The sequence below is a fragment of the Pipistrellus hanaki genome (assembly GCF_964339955.1).
Source record: "Pipistrellus hanaki genome assembly, chromosome: 8".
Lineage (NCBI taxonomy): Eukaryota > Metazoa > Chordata > Mammalia > Chiroptera > Vespertilionidae > Pipistrellus > Pipistrellus hanaki.
The window spans coordinates 8883930-8910707 of NC_140510.1; the positions used below are offsets into that span (position 1 = coordinate 8883930).

General features: G+C 48.0%; 1 protein-coding gene across 13 annotated transcripts in view; it reads left to right on the forward strand.

The window, feature by feature from the left end:
- Positions 1 to 26778, forward strand: part of CLASP1 (cytoplasmic linker associated protein 1) — a 221949-nt gene that overhangs the window by 171828 nt on the left and 23343 nt on the right. For all 13 annotated transcript variants that reach the window (XR_014795731.1, XM_084892205.1, XM_084892201.1 and 10 more), the window contains 6 exons: positions 4994 to 5137; positions 6164 to 6270; positions 14861 to 15011; positions 20681 to 20927; positions 23784 to 23974; positions 25495 to 25623. Coding sequence is in view for 12 of the 13 variants with exons in the window: in XM_084892205.1 (XP_084748331.1) it covers positions 4994 to 5137; positions 6164 to 6270; positions 14861 to 15011; positions 20681 to 20927; positions 23784 to 23974; positions 25495 to 25623 (969 nt within the window). In the remaining variant the exon portion in view is untranslated. The remainder of the gene's footprint in view (positions 1 to 4993; positions 5138 to 6163; positions 6271 to 14860; positions 15012 to 20680; positions 20928 to 23783; positions 23975 to 25494; positions 25624 to 26778) is intronic.

Below are 26778 nucleotides of genomic sequence, written 5' to 3' on the forward strand. Positions count from 1 at the left end.
ATACACTAAAGACACTCTTGCCTGTTTCTTTTAAATAGATGTATGTTTTGCCTCTTTCAGTTGCAGAGTTATTAAAGGGTATATCAAGTGCTAGGGAAATCTTAGTGTCTTAAAAGCACTTTATGCCCTAACCGGTTTGGCTCAGTAGATAGAGCATTGGCTTGTGAACCAAAGGGTCCTAGGTTCGATTCAGGTTAAGGGTGTGTACTTTGGTTGCAGGCTTCTCCCCAGCCCAGGCTCTGGTCAAACCAATCAATGTGTTTCTCTCACATTGATGTTTCTCTCTTTCCCTCTCTCTTCCACTCTCTCTAAAATCAATGAAAAAATATCCTTGGGTGAAGATTTTTAAAATCCTATCTGATAAAAGTGTAATATGCAAATTGACTATACCTTGGCTACACCCATAAGCCACGCCCACCAGCCATTCGGGAGTGATTATGCAAATCAACCCAGCCAAAATGGCTTTGGCCATGGCGACAGCAGGAGGCTTGGGTTTCCCTGCAATAGAGGAAGCCAAATTTCCACACACCCTGGCGGCCCCAGGCCTCTACTCAAGGCTACAAAGTTTCAATTACAGAAGATAAATAAATCCCAACAAAAATGGTGGCAGCCACAGAGCTGGAGCGAGCAGGAGGTTTGAGTTGCCCCTGGTGATGGAGGAAACCAAGTTTCACAGCCCTGGTCTGTCTTGGCCTCAATCAAGGCTATAAAATTTCAATTATAGAAGATAAAGAAATCCCAACAAAAAATTGCTGGGGCCACAGAGCACCTCCCTTTGACTCCTGCCTGGGCCACTCTTCTTTCTGTAATCCTCATCTGAGGATTTTTTTCTATTGGTTTTAGAGAGTGTGGAAGTGGGGGAGAGAAACATCGCTGTAAGAGACGGGTCGATTGGTTGCCTCCTGCATGCGCCCTTCCTGGGGCAGGGATCCAACCTGCAACCCAGGTATGTGCCCTTGACCGGGAATCCAACCTGTGACCCTTCAGTGCGCAGGCCGACACTGCACCACGGAGCCACCAGGCCAGGGCTGCCTCTGTCACTCTTTAGAGATTGAGCAAGTAATTTAACCTCTGAATCCCTTTTACTTAATTGTAAAATGAGAACAATAACATTATTGGGAGGAAAGATACAGCTGAAGGTGCTTCCTTTGCTGTTGTAGCTCTTGCTACTGCTTGAGGCTTGTTTTGGTTTTGTTGTTGCTGATAGTGGAACAAATTGAGAACCAATTTTTTTTCTGGCACTAGGAAGATTTCTCTTCAGTTAAAGGAGTGTGGTAATGACAGTAGAGTTTTGAACAATATGTTTATATCTTAGGATTCAGAATCCCTTTGCTTATCATATGTGATTCTCGAACATCTAGCATCTACTTTGTCAGAAGAAATAACAGATTAGCCCCAGATGATGTGAGAAATGTGGGAAATGAAGATGGCAAAGAAAAGAGGCTGTTCCTGGAACAGGAAAAGCATATAAATAGCCTTCAAAGTTGAAATTTCAGAAATTGAAAAAGCGTTAAATTTCTAATTATAGATAGGCAGTGTGGCCTACTGAAAGCTAAGGATCTTACCATTGACTCCTATCTCGGCCGAACTGTGACTGCCCCTTTCCGGCCTCACTTTGACCTCTGGCTTCTGCTTCCACAAGAAGACTGCTCCTTCCAGGAAGGATCTTGGTTGTCAAGGGCCTAGCAAACCATCGATCCAGGGTTAAAACTGGGAGATACTACTGTTACTCTTCTTCTTAATCTCAGCGTAGGATCCTGTGTGGGTCGTGTTCTAAAAGGAGCCGCATGCTTTTCCAGCTCCGCTAACCGTGCTTTGTTTCAGCACTGCTGCTTCTCTGACGAACTCCCGCCTTTCATGTTGTAGTCCCCGCTGCAGCGTAGTCGCGTAGGTGAGGATTTCCCCACTAGGTCAGCGTCCACCTGCTCTGGGCGAGGAGAAGGAAACTTGGAAGAAACTTGTAAACAGGTAGATTTAAAACTGCACTTATTTGAAAAGATAGTTTGCTGTTTGCACTTTAGAATATTAATACTGATTACCCTTGTGGAGACACTGAGAGGATTTTGAAGAAACCTAAAATTAATATAATTCTATGTGAGTGTGTGTGAAGCTGCGTAAACGTTTGTGTTTTGCTATGTTTTTATGATTAACTCCCTGTCCAAAGAAATAGCCACATCCAGTGCAGACCTCTACCCTATTTTCATGGACCAGTAAAGGACGACTTCTAAGTATGAAATGCCTGAAGGTTTTCAAATACCTTCTCTTCGTGATTTTCTAAAGTAATTTTAATGACAGTCTGAAGGGAATAGTAATAGTTGCTTAATCAGCAAACTCCCCTTCCTCCCCAGTTTTCCGTTTCCCCTGAAGCGTTTGCCAGAGCTCCGTGACTCCCTGTCCAGAGGGTTATTTTCTGCTGTGAGATGCACAGCCGGTAACCTTGGGACTCTGACACAGTAGCAGTGACATTGGAAGAATCCTTCAACCTCACCCCCCGACCAAATTCTGTGTAGGGGCATGAATGGGAATCATTTCTTTTTACAGTTGTTATTTAATCTTTAAAATAAATAAATTGTCCTAGCGTCGTTCATTAGGAAAAGTCAGCGGCCCTCTGGAGGTTTTGTGTGGCTACTTAGTTCAAAGGTGGGACAAAACCTGCTCCTCTTGATTCCTTACTGAACGTGAGCTTTTTCCGGTGGTCTCTCCAACTCATCCCATATTGGGAATTATTTCTTTAGTGGGAGGATATTGATGGTAATGACAAATACAGCTGTTTTCTCTTGGATTCTAGTATTCTAGCTTCTCACTGACACAGAGGGTTGTAGATAAAATATCTTAGGACCATATACTTTGATTCCTTTTGAAACTTTGATTTAAAATATTTTTTAAATAATGTATTTAAATTTCACTTTTTATCCATTTCTGGAGCTTAAATCTCATTAGAAAAATATTGCATTTTGAAAATAGCTTTAACCCAAGGCATAACTTTTGAGAACTGTATAAAATCAAATTCACTTTATATTTTGGAAAATGTAAAAATGAATTGTATTTATTTATATGTGTAAATCACACACATATACCATCTGTCCATTGAGTTATGTTTTCAAAATTCCCTGTCTTTCTATTTTATTTCTTAAAGAAATTCAACTTTTGTATTATTGAGAGATAGCTCATTAGTGGGTCACAGTTAAATCTGCTGTACTTCCCCCCACATGACGGAAAAGTTACTAATGTTAAGTAGCCGTGAATCAACACAGTTTCTAGGCCATCATCTTGCAGCCTGCAGAGCCCTGGAAGATCCCACTCCTTTTGTAATTTACTTCATGCAAAACCTCAAGTAAGTGTGTGGCATTGGATATCATGTCACTCTGGGAAGCATATACTATTTCCATTTTATAATTTTCAAATGTCATTTTCAGTCAGCCAAAAAGTAATTGCCTAAACTTTCTTAATTGAATTTGGTCGGCATTGATTTCCTCCCCTGCTAAATTAAGTCCGCTTCTTCCTTTCTCTTTGAAGTGCAGTTTTTCTGCATGCACTTTTTCTAACATCTAATACAACGTGTTTTAAATGCACAGGTTCCTTTGCATGTTTTTTTGGAATTTGCTTTACACAAACATTGAAATCATGTTACTAGTATATTAAATGGGTGGTGGAATGGATTCCTCCAGGTAATGATTTATTAAGAATGATACACAGTAATGAAATAGAGAATTGTGTGTTTTAGTACAATTATAATACCTCTGTCATGAAAGCACCTGGCCTGTTGTGATTTAATTGGAATGGAAAGGTTACTAACGCCTGTGTTTGGAGGTCAAGAGAGAATTAAGATACTTTTGCCAAATGCTATGTGTAGTGAATCATTATAGATATGTTTGACATATTGAAAAGTAATTTTTGATTATTCTGTAAAGAACATCCTACTGATGTTTTAACATTCATAATTAATTTTTATGTTTGGTTAAACACATTTGGGTCTTTGGATTTTCTTTTCTTTCCCCAGACATAAATATCAATTTTGTCTTTACCAAAAATTAATTTCACATTGTAAAAGCATTGAAATACTTAGTGATGCTTGTTTCCAAAGAATTTCTCAGCAGATTTTTTGGGGTAATATTATATGTTATGGGGATATTACTGAGATCCTAAAAATTACAGTCTTTGGAAAAATAAAATTACGTTTTTGGTCAAAAGATTTTCATAATGTGCTTTCCTTTCTTTTGACTCTTAGCAATTTGTAAGAAATGCCAGTTAGTACTTAGTAAAATGTTCTTGGCGTAGTTTTTCTAAGTCAAACCTCTGTAACCAGTCCTTAGGCGTTGTGTTAAGCTCTGAGCGCCGGCTCCGCACCAGCAGGCGCTTGGCTGCCTCTGCCTCGGCTGATTGCTTCCCCCGCCTTGCCCTCTAGTGACTACAAGCAGGTCTGCAGCACGTTGTCCCATTAGTAAGCAAAGGCAGAACATTTTCTGAAAGGCTAAGTAATACATTTTTAATTTGTATCATGCGATTCGGCTTTGCTTCTCAAAGACTGTCTCTTCCCTGAATTCAGAGGTGTGAGAGTAGGAGTTTTTCAGATGCATTTAAGCTGGCTTTTCTAGTATTTCTCAGTCACCAGGAGTGGGGTTGAGGAAGGCGGACTCTCAAGGTAACCCGGGAGCTTGTTTAGAAGCGTGTTGTATGTATTCAGCACCTTCAGCCCTGGTGCTCCCGGCGCAGGGAAGCTTTCGGGATGTACTATGAATGAGCTACACAGGTCCGAGGCCAGGGCGTTAGATGCACCCAGGACTTACTATCCAGGTTGAAGTGAGACTATTTATAGTTGGTGATATAATTTTTTCCAGGTACATTTTATTTTTGTTTTTTATAGCAAAGATGTTCTTTTATTATTTATTTTATTCATACATAAATGTTTTCTTTTAAAAACAATTTTCATGAATATTTTGACCAAGATATGCTGTTGGACACTCCATCAGTTAATCCTGCCTTCTGTTCCTAGGCCGCACAGATTGTGCTAATATCGCTGTTTGAATTGAACACTCCTGAATTTACTATGCTACTTGGTGCCTTGCCCAAAACATTCCAGGATGGTGCCACCAAACTCCTGCATAACCACCTCAAGAATTCCAGTAACACCAGTGTGGTGAGTGCTTCGGCCACGTTGGTGTTGGTGCCTTTGTGGACTGGCCATGGCTCTGTGTGTCCCTCGTCTACAGCTTGCTCTAACAGCCAGCTTGCTTCCTCTCTTTTAATAGACTGGGTGTCTCAAGAGTGGGAGACCAGTTTTAATCCTGCCATATTCCCAATGAATGAATTAAGGAATCTGGCATCTAACTATGGCCATTTTCACTCTGCTCTGTTTGCTAAATGGTTAGAGTGTCAGCCTGCGGACCAAGGGGTTGGGGCTTCAATTCTGGGTCACAGGCTCAATCCCTGGCCCAATTGGGGCGCAGGCAGGAGGCAACCAATTGCTTGTCTCGCTTACATCTCCTCTCCTCCCCTCCCCCCTCTCCTCTCTCCGCCTCCTGCTCCCTCCCCTCCTTTCTCTCTAAAAAATAAAGTCAATGTAAAAAATATCCTTGGGTGAGGATATTTTAAAAAAAAGTAAATGTAGCCATTTCCTTTTTCTCTCTTTTTTTGAAAGATTTTTTTTTGATTTTTAGAGAGGGGAATGTAGGGAGTGAGGGATTGATAGAGAAAGAGAGACATTGATGTGAGAGCGAAACATTGATCGGCTGCCTCCTGCACATCTCCTACTGGGGACTGAGCCTGAACCCAGACATGTGCCCTGGCCGGGAATCACACCGCCCCCTTTCAGTGCACAGGATGATGTTCGACCAGCTAAGCCACACTGGCTGGGACAACATGGCCATTTCCTTAAGTTAGGTTATTCATCAGTTACCTGCTTTTTTATGCTGTAGAGATGTAAATGCTCTATTGTGTCTGTTACTCTAGCACAGCTGGCATCAGTTATTCAGTTTCAGGAATGCCTATATGAAAGTCATCCATTTTTTGTTTAATATGCACTTAAATTTGGCCCCAAGGATTCAGAAAAAGAATCTTCCTGATTGCACAAATTTTGCCCATGTGGGTGAAAAGGCCAAGGGAAAAGTGGGCCGTGTCCTGGATGTAGCCCTGGAGTAATGATGCTTATTCTGCTCCACCCCAGGGCTCCCCGAGCAACACAATTGGCCGGACTCCCTCCCGACACAACAGCAGCAGGACCAGCCCCCTGACCTCACCCACCAACTGTTCCCATGGCGGCCTGTCTCCAAGGTAATGAGATTCGACAGACGTGAAGACACTGAAGTGTAGCCTATTTTTATGTTTTTTACCAAGCTTAATGCCAAAAGTGTATGGGTGTCAGGAGATCATGGATCCCAGTCCTCAGCCAAATCTTAACTGAATAATCTTGGGCAACATCTACAGTGAAGTGTGTGATTTGTACTGAATGTTCTCTGAGATTCTTCTACTCTGAGCACTGTCCCTTAAGGTTTGGAAGCTAAGAAGTTACATTTAGCACTGCTACACATAGAAATTGTTAGAAACTCATCGCCAGGCTCTGAGGGGTGGGGGCACTGGAAGAGGGTGTTTGGTCATCTCCGCAAGCCCTTCAGAGCCCGCCCACACGGAGCTGAGTAGTTTTGCAGCCCAGTGCCCGCTCCAAGCACAGCTGCTGTCATTCTGGGCTTGTGTTTGCAGCAGAATGCTGCTCTGGGGGAGGGAGTAAGAACCCGAGAACTGGACTTGGAGCAGCATTTCAGACTCACTGAACGTTGGCCTTACGGAGTCCGATGCCATGACTGAGAGGAGAGGATGCTCTGCCTCAGGGCCTGTAGTGAACGCTGCTCCTCCGGCCAGGGGCGCAGCAGTCCGCAGGTGGCTCTGGGGACTGGCGTGTGCAGGAGGCCCCAGGGCCTCACTCAGAGCAGTGACTCTAGGCCGGGCTCTGGAGGTAAGAGCCGGAGCCTGGCCTGCCAGCGCCGCACATGCTTCTACAAGAAGTCTGGGATCACTGACAGCGAGCATTAAGGGGCTGTGTCTTAAGTGTTTCTGACATCAAGATCTTAAAATTATAAGAAAATAGTGCAAGTATGCCATTTTCCCTTTAAGGATTGCCTTTCTAGTAGGAAGAGAATCAAAACATAAGTGCCTTTAAATTTTTATTTTTTAATAATCAAGAGTCTCCCATACTCCTCTGTTCTTACCAGTGAATTTCTCTTCAGTTCCTCAGGTTATCGTATAAATATTTTGGGACATATCAAATTTGTATTTTTTTTAATTTTTTATTTTTTTTGGTGAAGCCAAGTGCTCTGTACACTTATAGTCACAGTACCCTCCTGTTCATATTGCCTTAGGTTATTCATCTCAAGGCCCTCCCAGCACCATAGTAGACTGAAGTCTGATGTTATGACTCCAAATCATGGCTGTTGTCATGAATCAGCAGCAAGCCATTCTACTTAGACATTGAGACCAGAAACTCATGAGAATGTGTCTGACTTTCACAGGTGTGGCTCAGGCTCGGTGGCCACTTGTTTTTAATGCTAACATCTCTGTATGTGTCACAGTGTGTGATTGTCCCGAGTGGCCCCGGGTCAGTGCTAACCGCTAAGGCACAGAGTTCTCTGGCTATAAAGTGTTGCTCTGGAAATGATACTTTGCACCATCAATGAGAAATCTGTTCTTTCATAATACACAGATCATACTTCTTATGTTTTAATTATTTCATTATCAGGGTGGCACACTCTCTGGGTAATAAGCAAAAGGTAAAACTCAAATTAAGTATTTTATTAATTGTGCTAATAGTCTAAATAAAAGATTGTTGGGAGCTGCTAGAGTAATTTGTTAGATCTAAGAATTGTCCAAGTATTAATCTCATAGATCCCTAAATTATTAAAAATTTTATTTTTTCCAGATAATCATTCATTCTTAATTGGCTTAACTTTAATGTTTACTGCTAGGGTTACAGGTTGGTAGAAGAAATGAAAGAGATTTATTTTGTATATTAAAACATCCAAGTGTGGCCTAAATAGTTTTTTGGTTAAAAAATTCTTCTTTAGGGAATTAGTTATATAGTTTTTTTCTTTTTTTTCTTTCTTACATATATTTTTATTGATTTCAGAGAGGAAGGGAGGAGGGGAGAGAGAGGGAAGCATCACTGATGAGGGAGAATCCTCATGCCCCGCCCTGGAGATCGAGTCTGAAACCCAGGCCTGTGCCCTGATCGTGCTCTCCTGGTTCACAGGGTAACACAACCCTGAGCCACGCCGGCTGGGTCTTCCCTTCTTTTTTTAAAAGCACGTGCCCTAGTCCGTGCTTAACTAGCCAGATGGGCTTAGCCAAGTTTGTGTCATTTGGAGAAATGATTTTCTCAACTAAAACCGCCCCAACCAGGAAAAACGGCCTCACAGCATCACCACTGGAAATATTCAAATAGGTGATGTGCTTTCTACCGGGAAAATTCTGAGAGGAAGGAACTCTCGTTCTCACTGGGAGAGTGGCCGGCCGCCCACTCCCGAGGGGACGGTCCGCACGGGCTCTGAAGGCCGCCCCTTGGCCTCACGCCCCCGTGACGGTGGCTTCCACGCTGAGGGAGAAGTCGGCATGGGTGTTTTCAATCTAATGTTGACTGTCAAAATGAATTATTATCTTTTTCTCCAAAAATTCTGCCCTTGAACATGGTGGCAATAAGGAAGTATTCTAAAAAGATGGGGGTGGAGGAGATCTAATTTGGTAGTTGTTTTTTTGATCACTAGTGAAATCGCTTTTATTAAGCTAACAGTATTAGATAAACCATAGCAAAGTGGCTGAACTTTTGTGGGACATTCGTCACTTGTTTCTGTGTGAGGGAGGAATGACTGCTGATTCCCGTCTAGTGACCAGACACTCCTGGGCATTTGGAGAGGAGAGTTCTGACCGCAGTTTCCACCACCAAACACCTGGGCCCAGTGTGCTTCATGGGGAATGCAAACAGTTGCAAGGACTTTAGAAATCCATTGCCTTGAAGATAAAGTGTGTGGCAGTCCTCACTCGGTGCTTGGCAGACTTGCTGTAGAGCCGAGGGCACTGCCGCGGTGACCTCTGCGCCCTGGCACTGCCAGGTCGCCTGGTGGGTTTCCATTCACCACCAGAGGGCCAACACTGTCCGCAGAATCACAGCGGGTCACCCGGAGCCCGGCCGGCGGAGGAGGGAGCAGAGCTCCCGCCTGAGAGGGTTGCCCTCCCCTGACCCAGTGTGTGAACAGAGACAGTTCTTAGGCCCTTCAGTGGCACAGGGACTCTCATCTCCACACTTCACTGGTCTCAGGAAATGGGCCATGGCTGTCCTCAGGTGGAGAGAGCTTTGTGCTCCTGCTCGCAGCACTGCGGGAGCTGCGTGGGCGGCGTGTGCAGGAGGCTGTCACCTCCCCGGCCTCCTGTCTCCTGTCCAGCCGGGCTGCCCAGGCCCTGCTTCTCTGGAATTGCAGCAGTTCTAAGAAGTCCCGGCTGGGCGCCTGGTGAGCCCAGACCACTCAGTGCCCGTGCGAGGGAAGAGGAGGACTTGTTCGCAGGTGACTGTAGCCTTTGCATTAGGTGGGAGCGGGGGGCGTGGATCCGGATGCCTCTCCCTGAGCTGGCTAGCTGAGAGTAGGCACCCTAGCCTTCCGGTGATGACGTTACTGTTTCGGGAGGAAATGGTCCGTGGCAGCCTCAGAATTCCCGTCTGATTAGGCCCCAGCCTCTGGCCAGAAGGGCACGTTCTCTGAGTCTTCCTGCTATAGTTCCTGGTCCCATTTGAATTAAGGCCTGTGGGTCCTTCTTTGGTTCTTTCTAAAACAATTGATTACATGATCTGAAATGGAAAACCCATGTATTTTTTTAAGTGCCTATAATGTCCTTCTCATGTAGGCATGTGCACGCACACTTTACTCAGAATCTCCTGTGAGTTAAAAATGTAAATGCATGACCGAGGGGGAAAGGATTGCAGTCTTATCAAGACCAAATTGTAACAAAACAAAAAAAAAAGTGTTCCTGGTCTCTGTGTGGTGAAGTATTAACTTGGCTCCAGTGAATTTTGATAGAATTTTGTCAAGGAAAGAGCAGACTCTAAGACACTTAGAATGTGGCTTCTCCTCCTCCCTTCCCCTTCGCCTGTTTTGTTCCTCTCTCTGACTTTCCTCTTCTGATCACTGCAGTTGGTCATGGGATTGGAGTGCCAATGGGCTATCGAAGCACCTCCCTCCCTTTCCTCAGCCCAACTCCATGCCCACCGCTCCCTCCCACAAGACTCTCAGGCGCTCTCACTCTCCCAGGTAACAAGCTACCTGTACACTCTGAGGTGTCACAATATTATTCCTCCCCACGGTTGTCTCAGTCTCTGAAGCCTCTCAGCGCCTCCAGGCGGCCCCGCTCTGGCTCAGGCCTGCAGGAGGAGAGCCTTGGTGAGAAGCGAGAGCAGGGGCGTGACCGCTGCCGGACCGCATGAGTGCGGTCCTCCCCTGTCACAAGGCCAGGGGGCCCTGTCGTCAGCATCTCCTGTGGCGAGCCTAGCCTGTGCGGTGCTCAGCCCAGGAGGTGCCCAGGCAGTGCGGGAAGTCAGGCAGGCACAGAGTTTCCTTAGCTTTCCTCTCAGGGCACAAGGCATTCCACCAAGAGCAAGCCGGGCCTGCTCTGCCCAAACGCCACCTCAGCTCTCAGGCCCGCTGGCCAGAGTGTGGATTGACAACCTGCAGAATGTCCCCTCAGCTGGTGACAGTCTCAGGACCCAGACCCAGAAAGGAAGCCGAGAAGGGAAGGGCATTTAGCTGCATCTCAGTGAAGGACCCCGGTCTCTTGCAGGAGGGCTGTTGGTACCCTCACCAGCCCCTGCCTCCGTGGACAGTGCCGCTGAGTCTGGGGGAGGGCAGGGGCCTGCTTCAGATGGTAAATCCATGTGAGGTTCCGAGGCCAAAGAACCCGTCCCTGAAGGCTGCGGGCCCCTGAAGGCTGCGGTCGGCAGGGCAGCGCCGCCCGGTGCGGTGCTTTGTCCGATGGGCTTGTGCCCTCCACTAGGGCGGCGAGCGTGAGCTCACTTCTGAGGCTGCAGAGAAGATAGCGAGGCTGTGCATGGCAGACAGCCGAGTATTTTAACGTCTTTCTTCTGAAACATGCAGTGTAAAGCCACTTGTGACGTGGAGCGGACCCTGCAGTTACTGTGGGTGGACACCGTTAGCCAGGGCACTCCGAGGGAGGTGTCCCTGCTGTCCTCAGCGTTAGTAAGGCTTGTTGCTACACTTTCTTTTTCTTTTCCTTTTTTAAAAATTAATCAGACCTCAAGTTATAAGACCAGTTTAATGTCTCCCGCTAAACTGTGCCCTAATGGGCACCAGGCTTCACCCAGCCAGTCTCCCAGCCAGTTGCCATGCCCTCCAATGATGCCTTGTTCCCAGAATCCTCTTCCGCTCGTGGCACAGTAATGCAGCTGATGTTTAACAAACGCCTGCATCTTATGCACCCAATGGGAGAGAGGTGACGAGCTTTCACATTTAAAAAACCTATTGCTCACATAAAACTAAGAGGAAATCTAAGTTTGTCTCTCTGCCCTATACCAAAACTCTATTTATTTCATAACAAGGAACAATTGTTCTTTTTCTATACCCTTCTCTCTTTTCCCTACAAAATAACAAAGAACATCTAAGGAGACAAATTTCTCGTCTCCAGTTTCTCTCTCCTTGGCGACCTGTCCTCGTGAGCCTCCCACCCAGGACCCGCCCCTTCGCAGCCCGGCCCAGAGCTCTGTCGGGCTCAGTGTTGGTGCGTGGCTGACCTGAGGTCGGTGACTGCTGGCCAGCGGAGCCACTCTTGCTGGTCTAAAGGCTCCTGAGCCAAACTTTCTGGGCTCTCGTCACAGGTTTACAGGGACCGGGGCCTGGCCTTGGTCTAAGGGTCATTCCCGAATGGTCTCCGAGCTGAGGGCGCCTTGCGGCTCCCTCAGCGTGTGGCTGGTTGGGGCCACAGTGTCCACAGCCCCTGCTGACGGCATTCACGGAGTTTCCTTTTCAGTTTCCTTTTTCTGTGTGACATGAGGGCTCAGAGGTGTTGATCTGAAAAAAGACAAATCAAGCCAAAGCATAAAATAGCCAAGAAAGTAGCCCTGTTTCCTGTTGGAGGGAAACAATGATCTCTCACCTGGAGCTCACAGTTTTCGCTTCGTACCAAGGAGCCGCCTCGAGACCTCCAGCTGGTGAGTCTGAAGGAGCGCTGGCCTCCTGCACGTGGGCTCCGCAGTGGGTCTGCCCGGCTTTAGTAACTGACAGGAGGAGGAGCATAGCCGGCAGAATCCTTTACTTCCTGTCCTAAAAAGAGGCTGCTATAATGCTAGAGTTATGTGAACTGAAATGAAATATTTTATGGTGGTTCAGTTGAAGAAAAATAAGATGAATTATGTGAAAGTTATCATCTGAAGCGACATATGGAAAATAATATTGTGACATCCCTTTAAAAGCTGAACATCATCATATTTCCTCCTGTCCTCCTCCTGGCCATCCCATCATTCTTCCTTTTCCTTATTTTTGGTGTGTGTGTGTGTGTGTGTGTGCATGGGCTGTGTTATTAGATTTTATTGTTTGATTCAAAGTATTTTAAGACATCTTTTTACATCTTATATACGTTTTTTTATTCAGTCTTCATATATTAAAAACAGTGTACTGGCCAGATGTATAAATGCTTTTGCTCATACAGAAGCTGGGATTGTGGTGGTGTGAGGTTATGGAGAGATAATGTTGGAAATTTAGAAGGACTGGAAATCTTGAATTCTGTTCGTTTTTATCCCACCTCCTGTCAGTGTACACATGGAATTTTAGCTGTAGGTTCAGGCTCATTCCTTTTTGTTTGACGCCAAAGGCAATCTTTGAGTTGATGTGCATGTTTGTGAACTAGCCAAGCACAGTTAGGGTGTGTATTTTCTTTCATCAGAAAAGAAAAGTGAGTTCTGTCTGGGCCAGTTCTGCAATTTTCGGCAGCTAGCTTCCATCTCGAAGAGTGAACTCGGCCTTAGCTGCAGCAGAACCTGACTAGCCTAGAAAATACCTGCATCATTGCACCCTCAGGCAGCCTGACGACTCCAAGTGAGAACTGTCCAAATCTCGTCTTGCTCGCCTGCCCAAGCCTTAAAAAAATAAAAATAGTCAGAGGAGGGGCTTAGGAAATGAATCTGTTTTTAAGTGATAGGGACTTACCTCTTGTGAGAATGTGCAGGGTGCAGTGTGCCATCCTTTGGAAGGGCTCCTGCCAGTGGGTGCTTAATTCATTATTTCTCTTAGAGCAGTGGTTGGCAAACTGCGGCTCGGAGAGCTGCGGTTTGCCGCTCGGTTGACTAATGAGTTTGCTGACCACGGGGATAGGGGCTTAATCACAAGGAACAACAACAGCCTGTAATTATTGGAATTGAGAGTCTAGGTTAGTGGCGACAAACTCATTAGTCAACAGAGCGGCAAACCTCGGCTGGAGAGCTACATGTGGCTCTTGAGCTGCAGTTTACCGACCACTGTCTTAGAGGAACAGAAAGATCGGCGTCCTTAGTAATGGTGAAAGCCTCCTTATGTACATATACAGCCAAGGACTCTTTAATGCCCCGGCAGTCCTCCACATTGCTCGGACTTCTTGCAGCCACATAGACCACGTGACTGATTTGTCCCGGGTGACATCTACACTAAGTTATAGTTTGGACTTGTCTTTGTTGAGTGTTCCTTCCCGTTTTGCTTTCTTTATATTCTTGTGTTTTTCCGTGCTTTTTAAATATATTCTTAGTGAGGGGCAGTTGATGGTTTTTGTTCTTGGGATTTTCAATTTCAGTGCACTTTTCAGACGCCTAAGGCCACTTGCTGATACGTTGTATTACACCAAAGGCTGGTTTGGATTTTTGCTTCATTTCATTTTAGTTATGCTAAAGTAAAAAAGGACATCAGTTGACAATCACTTTTCTTTAAGGGAAGGATATTTTTGTTTTGTTTTTAAGATGGTTTTAAACATGCATCTAGAAACTGACTCATCTTTTAAAATCAGTTCTTATTATAAAACTCCAAAATAAGCATCTGCAAAGATTTGCTATTCCCCAAAAGTTCCTGGGTTAGATGGCCGAGTTAGACTCTCAGGAGCCCAGTGATAAGGTGGAGCTGACTTCAAGTTATTGGGTTGGTATTTTAGTTTTAGTTTTGAAATACATTTTTATTGATTTCGGAGAGGGAGAGGGAGAGAGAAACATCAGTGATGAGAAAGAATCATTGATCGGCTGCCTCCTGCATGCCCCCTACTGGGGATCGACCACACGACCCAGGCATGTGCCCTGACTGGGAATTGAACCCTGATCTCCTGGTTCATAAGTCAGTGCTCAACCACTGAGCTACACCAGCTGGGCGGTAACACAGGATTTTATGTACAAGTTTCTGATACTGGTGTGCATAACCCAGCTTAGTGAAGTCATTTGCTTTGCTCCTCTGAAATCTGTTTGTAATCTAGCTTTACTTTGAAGTGCCCATTCCTCTTTTAAGTTTATACATTTGAGACCAGTAACAACCAGTCTACTTTCTTCCATGCTCAAGATATGCAGGTTATTTTCCACTTCATTACCTCGTGCATTCAGTCACCAGTCGTCACTCTTTGAGTTCTTGCATCCTTGTGGTTGGTTCTGATTGCGCGCGATGCAGAGTGTTAGGACCAGGCTTACCAGGGGAGGTGTGTACTGTCCGACAGTGGTGCTGTAACAAAAGGTGTCTTCTTTTCATTCCACCTGAATCACCGCAAGAAACAAAACTTACCTCACTCCGTAAATTATTACAAGAAATGTACTCACACATCTCAATTCTATGCATATGCCTCAATTTAAGAAAGAAAATATTTTGATCTTTAGCTTGCTGGACTATGATACAGAGAACCTGAACTCGGAAGAAATCTATAGTTCTTTGCGTGGAGTTACAGAAGCTATTGAAAAGTTTAGTTTTCGAAGCCAAGAGGATCTGAATGAGCCAATTAAACGAGATGGCAAGAAGGACTGTGATATCGTAAGTATCCCCGAACTAATAGAGAACTGTATATCGATTAAGTGATGATTAATGATTTTTCTGAACACTGACCACTGTCATTACATTGCTTCCTAGTTATTTTCAGCGTGTGATAGAAAGGGTTATTTCTAGAGGCCCGAGGCAATTTTGAGTCACCCTCGCTGTGTTTGTGAAAATTTTCAAATCCCTTTTTTCTCAGTTTGCTTTTGTGTGTGCTGGTCACATTTGTGTTCCTGTGATGTGATAAATTGTGAGCCTGCACCAGACACCAGCATGGCTGAGAGGGAGCTCTAATCTCTTGCGGAGGCAGGCACATAAGCAGGAGACTGTGGCACATGCGGTAGGTGGTCGGGCAGAGCACGAAGACCTACCAGGACCAGTGTTGGCGCCCAGGGAGGATCTGCAAGCGATGAAGCATGAGAGCCAAGTAGGAGGCTGCAGTCAGAGCAGGGGTGCGAAGGTGGAGAGCTGGGAGCGGTTTCCCGAGTGGAGGGAGGGAGCACGCTGAGTTTGGGGGAGTCTAAAGAAGTGGCTGCAGAGGTGGCTCGGGCAGGCTCATCCCAGGGGGGGTTCCACCGCGTTTTGACTTCGCTGGGGACACTGGAGAGTCCATGAAGGATTTTATCCCAGGACTCCCTCCCAGGAGTTTCCTATAACTCCATTCACCACACGCTCTGGGCCTCTGGCATGGTCACATGAAGTTTTAGGAAGATTGCTGTCACTCAGAATTATTCCAAAGCATTTGGGTTCAGTAGGGAAAAAGCCAAAATAGAAGAGTTACAGGTCTGACTAAGACTCATGTGTAGGTGCTGGTGCAATTCCATGAGAAAATTTCATAGCAGGAGGGAAAATGTGTATGAAACCCTTTAATACATGTGACTTCCAAGACCTGTGTGTTATCCAAGCAGGTATCCATTAGGCCTCTGGGGATGGCCTTCGGAAGTTCAGGCCATCGAGTTAGGCTGGAGACAGACTTGAGGGGCATTGATTGACTAGTTGCTCCCTGGGCACCAAAGAAAAGCAAATGAAATCAGCCAGGTAAAGGGTAAAGGCAAAATCCGAAGGAGCACCAACACTAAGGAAGAAAAGCTGGAGAGGATGGGAGGCCAGGAGCGTGTGGAGAATGGAGTTACGGGGAACTCTCGGGAGGAAGTTCCGGCCAAGGGTTCAAGCTGCATGTGCTCGGGATCCCATCAGGCAGACCCGGAAGGAAGGGCCCATTGGATTGTTAATTTACTATATACATTCAAATTCCGTGTTAACCCAGAACACATAAAACACATGCTCATTCACCAGTGTCTTGACATAGAGCCAAGACCTTCTCTTTGAGAAGGGGCTCACTGTTTACTTTTTTATTCTTCTTAAATTCTTCTTAAGTGAATTTACACTTAGTCACAGTCCACACTTTACAGGTTTCGTTCCTCCCAGGAGCCCATGGGACTTTGTGAGCATGGTTTGAGCAGGGTTGACAGTGGGAACAGGTTACAGTGAGTAGAAGAGTGAACCAATTGGAAAGAGAAGAGAGCGTTCAGGTGTTCCCCATGGGAGAGGCCTGACCTGTGTGAGTGCCAATGGGCCAGAGAGAGAAGGATGCTCCCTGCGCAGGGGAAGGCCCACTGGTGGCCGCGGGCCCCTGAGGACATGGAGGGATGCGATCTGGGCCCTGCCGAGGGGCTGGCCTTGGCCAGGAAGGAGGGGCAGGAAGACGGAGGGTTCCCCCCGACAGCTCCCACTCTGTGCCATCAGTGAGGCCTGGCACTGGGCTGCTGGGAGGGACTGGGAAAGGTTTCCAAGCAGCTGTGGGTCGGGTAGGGCTCTGCCTAGTGAGCAGGCGCCCTGCAGGAACAGGGGCCTCTGGGAGGAGGTGAGTGCCTGGGTATCACTCGTCCCCGCTGTAAATGTAACAGATAGAATCACCATCTCTAGAGATAAAGAACTTGAACGTATACTGTGCATTTTCTATTCCTTTATGTGTATTTATACATTGTGTTTCGGGGAGGGAGGTGTGCAGAGTATTTTTAAAATAAAGGGGACATCTGCCCTAGCTAGTTTGGCTCAGAGGATAGAGCATTGGCCTGTGGGCTGGAGGGTCCCAGGTTTGGTTCCGGTCAAGGGCACATGCCCGGGTTTCGGGCTCCATTCCCAGTGGGAGGAGTGCAAGAGGCAGCCAATCAATGATTCTCTCTCATCATTGATGCTTCTATCTCTCTCTCTCCCTTCCTCTCTGAAATCAATAAAAATATATTTAAAAAAATAAACTAAAATAGAAGTGGCATCAAAGTGTGCATCCTATTTCACTGAGGACACGAGTGCTGTCCCTCAGTGCTCCTCTCAGTGAGTGTGGTGGCTGGGTGCTCATCCACATGGAGGCGCCATAGTCCTGTCCACAGTGCCCTGTTTTTGGAACATTTAAGTGTTTTCAACTTTTTAAAGCATAAAAAGACTGTGCTGAGAGTTGGAAGGAGTGAGGCGTGGTAGTGGAAGTAGAGAGCTGGGCCAGGAGCCCCAGCATTGCCCAGGGCGGGAGGCTGGAGAGGAAGCGGCGCGGCCAGAGGAGAACCGAGCCGGTCTGCAGAGACAGGGCCGTCCCGCTGCAGGACGGGCCTCGGAGCATAGAAAGAGGCAGTGACAGCGAGGAGTGAGGTTCACCACTCAACCCCGTGGCCGCTGGTGACCAGGCTTTTAATTACGAAGCTGAGGTAGACCTGATACTGTGTTGAAGGTGGGATTGGGAGCCAGTCTGCCTCTTCGTAAGCTTGACCAGTGACCCTTCTGAGGAGGTAGCCGCTCACTTGTACAGCACTTACCGCCAGAAAGGCTAAGAGGGACATGTGGCGGCATGGCAGTCACCATCATTGTGGAACTTAGTGAAGTAACATTTAGCAAAAGGACTTCAATTTCATAGCCTTTAATGATCTAGCTTATAACAAGCTCAGCAAAAAGAAAAATGATAAGTTTTTACACAAAGTATTTTATTTTCATATTATTTATAATTGCCAAAAACTAAAAAATCAGTAGAAGGGGAATAGTTGAGTAAATCTTATTATAATTAAAGGCTAATATGCAAATCGACTGAACAGCAGAACAACTGGTCTCTATGACACACACTGACCACAGGGGACAGATGATAGACGCAGGAGCTGCCCCCTAGTGGTCAGTGCACTCCCACAGGGGGAGCACCACTCAGCCGGAAGCTGGGCTCATGGCTGGCGAGCGCAGCAGTGGTGGAAGGAGCCTCTCCTGTCCCTGAGGCAGCACTGAAGATCCCTCAGAGGGGTCCCAGACTGCGAGAGGGTGCAGGCTGGGCTGGGGGACCCCCCGCCCCCCGTAGTGCATGAATGTGTGCACCGGGCCTCTAGTTATGGTTATAGAAACTATTTATGTGGGACGTGCTTACTCTACGAGAAAAGCAAAGTACAGTGTGTCCCAAAAATGTATACATCCTTTAACAGTGGGTAGCTCAATTTTGAAAATGAAATTATTTTAATAAACACTTCCTTTATAATTAGTTATTAACAGTGTGTGTACATTTTTGGGACACCCTGTATATGGCAGTATGTGCACTGTGATTCTCATGCTATAAAACATGCATGTAGACAAGGACAGGGATAAAAAGCAAAGTTTAAAAAGTAAGATTTTTTTTGTTTTTAAATATGATTAGAATTAGGATAGTTGAGCTTTGTTTTTTGAGTGTCTTTGTTCTTTAAAACTCTCCCTTTCTGTCTCCATGAATGTGATGCTTGGTGCCTCACATAAGTGGGAGCACACAATATCTATTTGTCTGTGTCTGGCTTATCTCAGCACAGTATTTTCAAGTTGCATTGGTATTGCAACATGTGTCAGTATCACATTCCTTTTTTAGGGCTAGTCTTCCACTGCACACGCATCACATTTAAAAATCCATTTATCCCTTTATAAATGATTTTTCTTTATAAAAATGTTCTGTTTTTAGAAGAGAGTTACAAAGAGAAGAAAATTAAAATCATCCATGAATTATCTTCCCTGAGAGAAAACCCCTGTTAAATCATTTTGTTCATATCCATGCATGTATTTCACAATAATATCAGTAAGCAATCTTTTTTGGGATGGGTGTTTATCAAATACATTCCAGCAATTTCACTAGGTGTATGTCCACAAAAGTAGAAAGAAGGGACTTGAACACATATTTCTGAACCAGTGTTCATGGAAGCCAAAGGATGGAGAACCCAGTTTCTTTCTATCAACAGATAAATGGATTTTTCAGTGTGATGCGTGTGCAATGGGAGACTAGCCCTGAAAAAGGAATGTGATACTGACACATGTTGCAATACCAATGCAACTTGAAAATACTGTGCTGAGTGAGATTAGCCAGACACAGACAAATAGATATTGTGTGCTCCCACTTACGTGAGGCACCTAGCATCACACTCGTGGAGGCAGAAGGTAGAATAGAGGTTACCAGGCTAGGAGGGCGGGAGTTAGAACATGATGGATACAGTTTTGGTTAGGAAAGATGAAAAGGTTTTGCTCAAAATCTCACATGGTGGATAATGGTTACACAACACTGTGAATGGGTGTAATGTCGCTGAATTGTACACGTAGGGTGAAAATGATGTCTCCATATCATACCACAATTTAGGAAAAGCACGTGCATCAGCACAAGGGGTCCGGCTCTGAGGCCGTTTTCACTCGCCTTAGTCACACGTCTGGGTGCGGAGGAGACAGGGCCGCTGTTCCCCGTCAGCCCGAGCCCGCTCCTGTCCCAGGGCTGCCGGCAGAGGGGCTCAGAGAGGGAAGGACTCAGAGTGTGGCAGGGACAGAGGCCCAAGGGCTTCATTGTTGAAGACAAGACTCAGAATCTACTAGAAAAAAGATTTTTTTGAAAACAGTAAAAGACCTGTTCTTTTTGTTTAATCCTCACCGAAGATATTTTTCCATTGATTTTTAGAGAGTGGAAGACACAGGGAAAGACAGAAATATTGATGTGAGAGAAACATCAACCGGTTGCCTCCTGCACTCACCCTGACCAGGGCCTGGGCTGGGGAGGAGCCTGTTACCGAGGTACATGCCTTTGACCGAATCGAACCCAGGACCCTTCGGTCCACAGGCAGACACTCTATCCACTGAGCCAAACTGGCAAGGGCAAAGACCTGTTCTTTGACCCAGCATAACAGACTGAGTCAGAAACGTGCCAAGGAAGAGCGGCCTGTAGGGGACCATATGCAAACCCTGAGCCATGGTTTGGCTCCCCGCGTGTGGGCCATATGCCGCGTACCCCCTGGTGGCGGTAGTTGGGGCTCTGCCCTGGTGGCGGCTGCGGGGAGGAGCCTCTGGCTGCAGTGCTGTCCGGGTTTCTGAGGACGGGGTGAGGTGTGGCCTTCATGCTCAGGAGACGTTCCAGAATTTCATGTTATTAATCTCAAAAAATGTTTGCGTAAAGTGAACCCCACGTTCAAAGTAAAACCGATTTTACGTGTAATTTAATGATAGAATAGATGACAATATGAGCATATTCGGTCGCCTTTAAGGCAGTTTATGAAGTAGATATTACAAATTAAAATTCTAACAGCGGTTGTTTTGTTAGCGGCCAGATTTCAAGTGAGAAGCCCCTGGCTGTCCTGATGCTTCTGGAGATGTGAGGAACGTTTTGTAAGAGCCTGAGAAGGCTGACAAAGGTGTTCTGTGCGCAGGTGTCCCGGGACGGTGGGGTGGCGTCCCCGGCCACGGAGGGCCGCGGCGGCAGCGACGCGGTGGAGGGCGGCCGGACGGCGCTGGACAACAAGACGTCCCTGCTCAACACGCAGCCGCCGCGCGCCTTCCCGGGGCCGCGGGCCCGCGACTACAACCTGTACCCCTACGCCGACACCATCAACGCCTACGACAAGACCGCCCTCAAGGAGGCCGTGTTCGACGACGACATGGAGCAGCTCCGAGACGGTTGGTCTCCTTTGTGTGCTTGTCCCCGTCCAGAAGCTTCTCCAGGGGCTCCCCTCCTGCCTGAGCGCGCTGGGGTGGGGGTCTAGGGACATGGGCACACTGGTCAGGCTGGTCGGTCCTTGTTCAGCAGCTCCGTGCCTGCCGTGTGCTTGGGCGTGGAGAGCACACAGTGAACCGGAGGGCACACAGGCCCGCCCTCCAGAGGCCCCGGGCGACCTCAGGCTGCAGCTGTGATGGCTGCAGTGAGGGAGGCTCAGGGGCATCACTCGGACCCGGGGCCCCAGGAGCTTGAGGGAGGAGTTAGTGAGGTGGAGCGCGAAGGCTCAGCGTGTTGCCCGTGGAGCTGTGGGAATCGGGTATGAAGCACCACTGGGAGCACCCGTGCTTTACACACGGCACCCGGTGGGCACAGGGCTTTACACACGGCACCCGGTGGGCACAGCGCCTTTCACACGGCACCCGGTGGGCACAGCGCCTTACACACGGCACCCGGTGGGCACAGCGCCTTACACGCATTACACACGGCACCCAGTGGGCACAGCGCCTTACACACGGCACCCGGTGGGCACAGCGCTTTACACACGGTACCCGGTGGGCACAGCGCCTTACACATGGCACCCGGTGGGCACAGGGCTTTACACACGGCACCCGGTGGGCACAACGCTTTACACACGGCACCCGGTGGGCACAGCGCCTTACACACGGCACCCGGTGGGCACAGCACTTTACACACGGCACCCGGTGGGCACAGCGCTTTACACACGGCCCCAGTGGGGATTTGGCAGTTTCCGTTGTGCAGATTAAGGGGCTGGATTCAGAAAGGTTAAGTTACTTGCCAAGTGTAGCATGTTCACTATGGAATAGAGCTGGTCTGGCTTTTTCTGGCTCTGTTAAGACCGTGTCCTTTACTGAGTAACAAGTGAGTAAGTATATTTCAGTGTGATGGTATTTTATTTGGAACTTAATTTGTTTTCCACCTCATTGTCATGTTGACACATTTGGTTTATTTCAGCTTAGCAGTCATTTTATCTGTCTGCATGACAGAGGAGCCGCCTGAGCTACCGCAGACCCAACTTAGTAGTCAGTTTTTAAAAAACACACATATCTAAAAAAAAAATAAATAAATAAAGCATATATATTTATATATATATCCTTTTTATGGGCCTGGCAGGGCGGTGCTGATATGAAGTCCCGCCGGTGTGAAAGCAGGCGCCCAGCCGGTGAAAGCATAGTCCTGGCTGCTCAGAGTCGCTGCTGGTGCCACAGTGCGCACCCCAGCTCTGCTCCCTGGCGGAGGCGGGTCGGTCCGTGTTGTCGGACTTGCCCTTTCTGGAGCACTGCCTGTGGCCTTTCGTAGCTCATAGGCTGGGGCATCATTTCACTTACACCGTGGGTCTTGTTGAAGATGGAATAGAGATTAGGGTGTTGGTTGTTAATTATTCAGCAACAGGATAATAGAAGACTTGGAGAAAAAGGTGGGCAGAGCAAGGGGAAATAATAGAGTTCTTTCACATTTCATACTTTCTTCTGTTTGTTCCCCAATTTTGGAATCTAAAGGAATGTGCACGTGCAAATTAAGTAGGTCCTGCCCTAGCTGGTTTGGCTCAGTGGATAGAGTGTCAGCCTGAGGACTGAAGGGTCCTGGGTTCGATTCCACTCAAGGGCATATGCCTAGGTTGCAGTTCCAATCCCCAGTGGGGGGTGTGCAGGAGGCAGCTGATCAATCATTGATGTTTCTCTCTCTCCCTCTCCCTTCCTCTCTGAAATCAATAAAAATATATCTTTAAAAAAAGTAATTCCTGATGATTTGTCTGGCTCATTTCTTCACCCTTTCTATTTAAAGTGAATTCAGAGTGGCGGTCTCTTAAAAGAACATGCAGAGAAAGGATGTGCTCTTCTGCAATAAGGTCCAAGTCCTTGCCAGGCATTTCACTAAGAGGTGTTGGCGAGTTTTACTGTGGACCTTGGCTGGTGTTGGTCTCCTGTGCTAGTTCCTGACCGCCGGACATTCCGAGGGGGTGTTGATCGGATGGAGGAAAGCTCCGGTGGAGGGGATGCGAGGAAGGGTGTCCCATGGCAGGCGACTCAGGACTGCCACAGCGGAGATGGAGTTAGGAGGGGCTTTGTGGGAGCTTCTCCTTATCTTAACCGACGAAAGCAATAGTTTCTCCTCTTTGTCTGATTTGGAAGGGGGGAAAGATGGAAAGGCAGGATGGAGACATTGAGTATTGGTGCTCAATACCTATTCTCCCACCTCTGTTTATTTGGGTTTTTAAAATATATATTGATTGATTTCAGCCGGGACCGGTTTGGCTCAATGGATAGAGCATCGGCTTGGGGACTGAAGGGTCCCGGGTTTGATTCCGGTCAAGGGCATGTACCTTGGTTGCGGGCATATCCCAGGTGGTGGGTGTGCAGGAGGCAGCTGATCGATGACTCTCTCTCATCGATGTTTCTAACTCTCTGTCTCTCTCCCTTCCTCTCTGTATAAAATCAATAAAAAAATATTAAAATAAATAAATAAAATATATATTGATTGATTTCAGAAAGGAAGAGAGAGAGAAACATCAGGGACGCACACTGCCCGCTGGGAATCGAACCCACAACCCGGGGATGTGCCCTGACCAGGAGTCAAACTGTGACCTCCTGGCTCATAGGTCAACGCTCAACCACTGAGCCACACTAGCTGGGCCCACCTCTGTTGTGACAGTTGGTTTGGTGGAATGACCTGCTCGGGTGTAGAGTGAGGCTGGGCGCAGGTCAGATGGAGGGGGAGATGGGAAGAGACCGAGGGCAGAGGAGGCAGCACGTGCAGCCGGCGCCCCTCGTGCAGTAACGTCTGTGTTGTCTCACCAGTGCCCATTGACCATTCGGACTTGGTGGCGGACCTTCTGAAAGAGCTGTCCAACCACAACGAGCGCGTGGAGGAGCGGAAGGGCGCCCTGCTGGAGCTGCTCAAGGTCACCCGGGAGGACAGCCTGGGCGTCTGGGAGGAGCACTTCAAGACCATCCTGCTCCTGCTCCTGGAGACTCTTGGAGACAAAGATGTGAGGGCTGCTCGTCTGCTTTCCCTTCCGGGGGGCGGGGGCTGCTCTTGTGGGGAGGCTCAGCCCCCTTTGCTGCTGGGCTCACGGCTTACAGCACAGCCTGTCCGAACTGGCCTCGGCGCCCCAGGTAGCAAGCCCACCTCGTGTACCTGCACGTGTGTTTGTGATTGGCCATCTAGTCAACGCGGGGACTTGTTCCCGCATCAGGTCACTTTACACAGTTTCTTAGAACTCTGTTAGCTTAAAATATTGTTTGTAACAATGAGCTGTTTTTCCTTGTAAGTTTTATTTTTGTTTCATGTTTAATTGCAAAACAGAGAAGTTCCTTTTAAAGACCCTATGAAATGCTGCATTCCGGCACATTCTGTCTTGGTTCACCGGTGCTTGCCTCAGGGTCGCGCTGTTAGGAACCGGGGCTGTTAGCATCGTCTTTTGTTTTCTATTGTATTTTTGAAGTAAAGGCCCTCTTCACACTGTGCCGTCTGCATGTGACACACTAGGCATTCGCTGTACAATCCTAAAGGCGGGAAGAATCCAGTCCTGCCTTGCCCCGGGCAGCTGGCCCGCCCAGAGACAGGAGCACATGTAGGGATTGCCAAGCCGCATCCCTCCGCGCGGGGCTCCGTGTCCGCAGCAGAAACAGAATTCGCCTGAACGTGGGGAGAGTTCCCCGGGCAGGACCGGGCGGGAATCGGACCCAGCCCTGGTAAAGGTCATGCCCAGGGTCATGCCGGTGGTGACGGGAGTGGGAGCCCGGTGAGCAGCAGGCTGGAATGTCACGATGACTTGGATCCTTTCTGCTGCTGAGGATTAGTGGTTTGGTCTAGAACAGGGCCAAGTGAGGCTGGCAGAGTGGTGATGAAAGATCTGTATCAACTCTTCTTAAAACAAAGCGTTGGTTTCTGAAGCCCTTCTCCTGGGCTGGGCTTTGAGGTCAGGATAGAGTGATACCATGTGGAGGCAGCAGAAGGGGGGGTGAATTGCACAGGTGAGTGACAAAGAATCAGGATGTACTTTTTGGCTGTGTTTGGTGTAAACTCCACTCTCTGTTATTGAGATTAGGAGTCTGTTTGGAATGGCTTTCCTCCAGACACATGTCCTCAAGCACCTTGAGGCCAGTACAGTCCCCTCCCCGTGGCCTCATCACGCAGCAGGTAGGGAGAATGACAGGTCTCAGCTGCCCTTGAGAGCTCACAGTCTTACAGGCCCCACATCCCGTCCGGGCGGTTTATCTGTCCTCCGGTCTTTGACCAGGTGGTTTGCATCCCTGAGCCTCAGGAAGTCTCCCGCCCCCCAGAGCTCCATTGTCCGCATTTGGCTCATTGAGGAAACCTTCATCTGGTCCCCTTAGGTGCGGGCAGGGTGCTGGCTGTCCCAGAGCCCGGCAGGTCAGCAGTGTGACTGTGTCCAGGCTTTTGTGAGCACTCGGTGCCCCCGACCCTGCGGACGGGGACTCGGTGCCCCCGACCCTGTGGAGCGGGTACAGGCTGCTGACATCTTTCTTTCCTCCTGTTTCCCAGCATTCCATTCGAGCGCTGGCACTGAGAGTTTTAAGGGAGATTCTGAGAAATCAGCCAGCAAGATTCAAAAACTACGCCGAGCTGACGATCATGAAGACTCTGGAGGCCCACAAAGACTCCCACAAGGAGGTGAGCCGCCCGAGCCGGGAACGCGGAAACAAGTCCGGGCGCCGGGGGCTGTGGGAGAGAGGACTGTCAGACACTGCACGGCCTCCACATAGGAGCCCTCCCCTTGCGCGCAGGCCGAGCTGCTCCAAGGGGTGAGCCCGGGGCTGCGTGGTGGCTGTGGGCAGTGCCGTGCCAGGGCCGGTGCCACGTGGTGGCTTCCTGACTCCCTTTCCATGTGCACAGAGCTCAGCCTGATCCTGGGTTCCCACGTCCGTGGTTCCCATTGGTTTGGTCCTAAGGAAGGGACTTTGGTTTCCTCCTGGCGTTGGGCATCACGCCGGGTAATGCTGGAGAGCGAGATTAGCTCCGAAGATGTGGCATCCTAGGGCAAGTGCGACAATCCTCGCTCCAGACCCGGAGAGCTTACTTCCCCTCTGAGCCTGTTTCCTGTGTGTGAACAGATGGGCACCACCACGTTTCTCGTGGGAATTCAGTGAGACGACCAGTGACAGTTCCTGGCTGGTGCTTGGTGCCAGTGGATACTGCGCTGTGTGGGTCTCCCTGCCCTTCGTCCCCTGGCAGGCTCCTCTGTGGCTGTGCCACGCCTCGTCCACTAGCTCCTGGACGTTTGCCAGGCTGGCAGACAGCGCCTGCGGGTGCTGGCACCTCAGGTGTCTGCACTGCAGCTCATGTACTGCAGACGGGCCCGCAGTAAGTCCTCGTCCACTTGCTTACCGAGTTGTTCCAGCACTGGGTCACGTCCTTGGAGTATCTAAGGTCTACAGAGGGTGGAGCATCCTAAGTAAAAATGATTTCAATAACACCATTCCAGTGAAAGCCAGTGTGGAAAACAAACCAGATATTTAGAACTTAAGGAACCTTAATTCTGCAGACGATGGGTTTGACCCCCCCAGTGACAGAGATAACCACTTGCTCATTTCAGTCTCTTGGCTCACTTGTGACTTCATGAGCGTACTGTGGATTAAAGGAATTACAATTAGAGTAATCCTTATATCTACAAAAGGCACCAGACCCTAACTCATGGTTTTCCTCTGCTCAGCAGTTACAACCCAGACAGTGACCTATCTGACCTCCTTACATCCCCACCCTGATTGCAGGCTCAGCAAGGGTGGGGTCCGCCACTCACCATCCAATAGTCCTAGCAGGACAGCTACA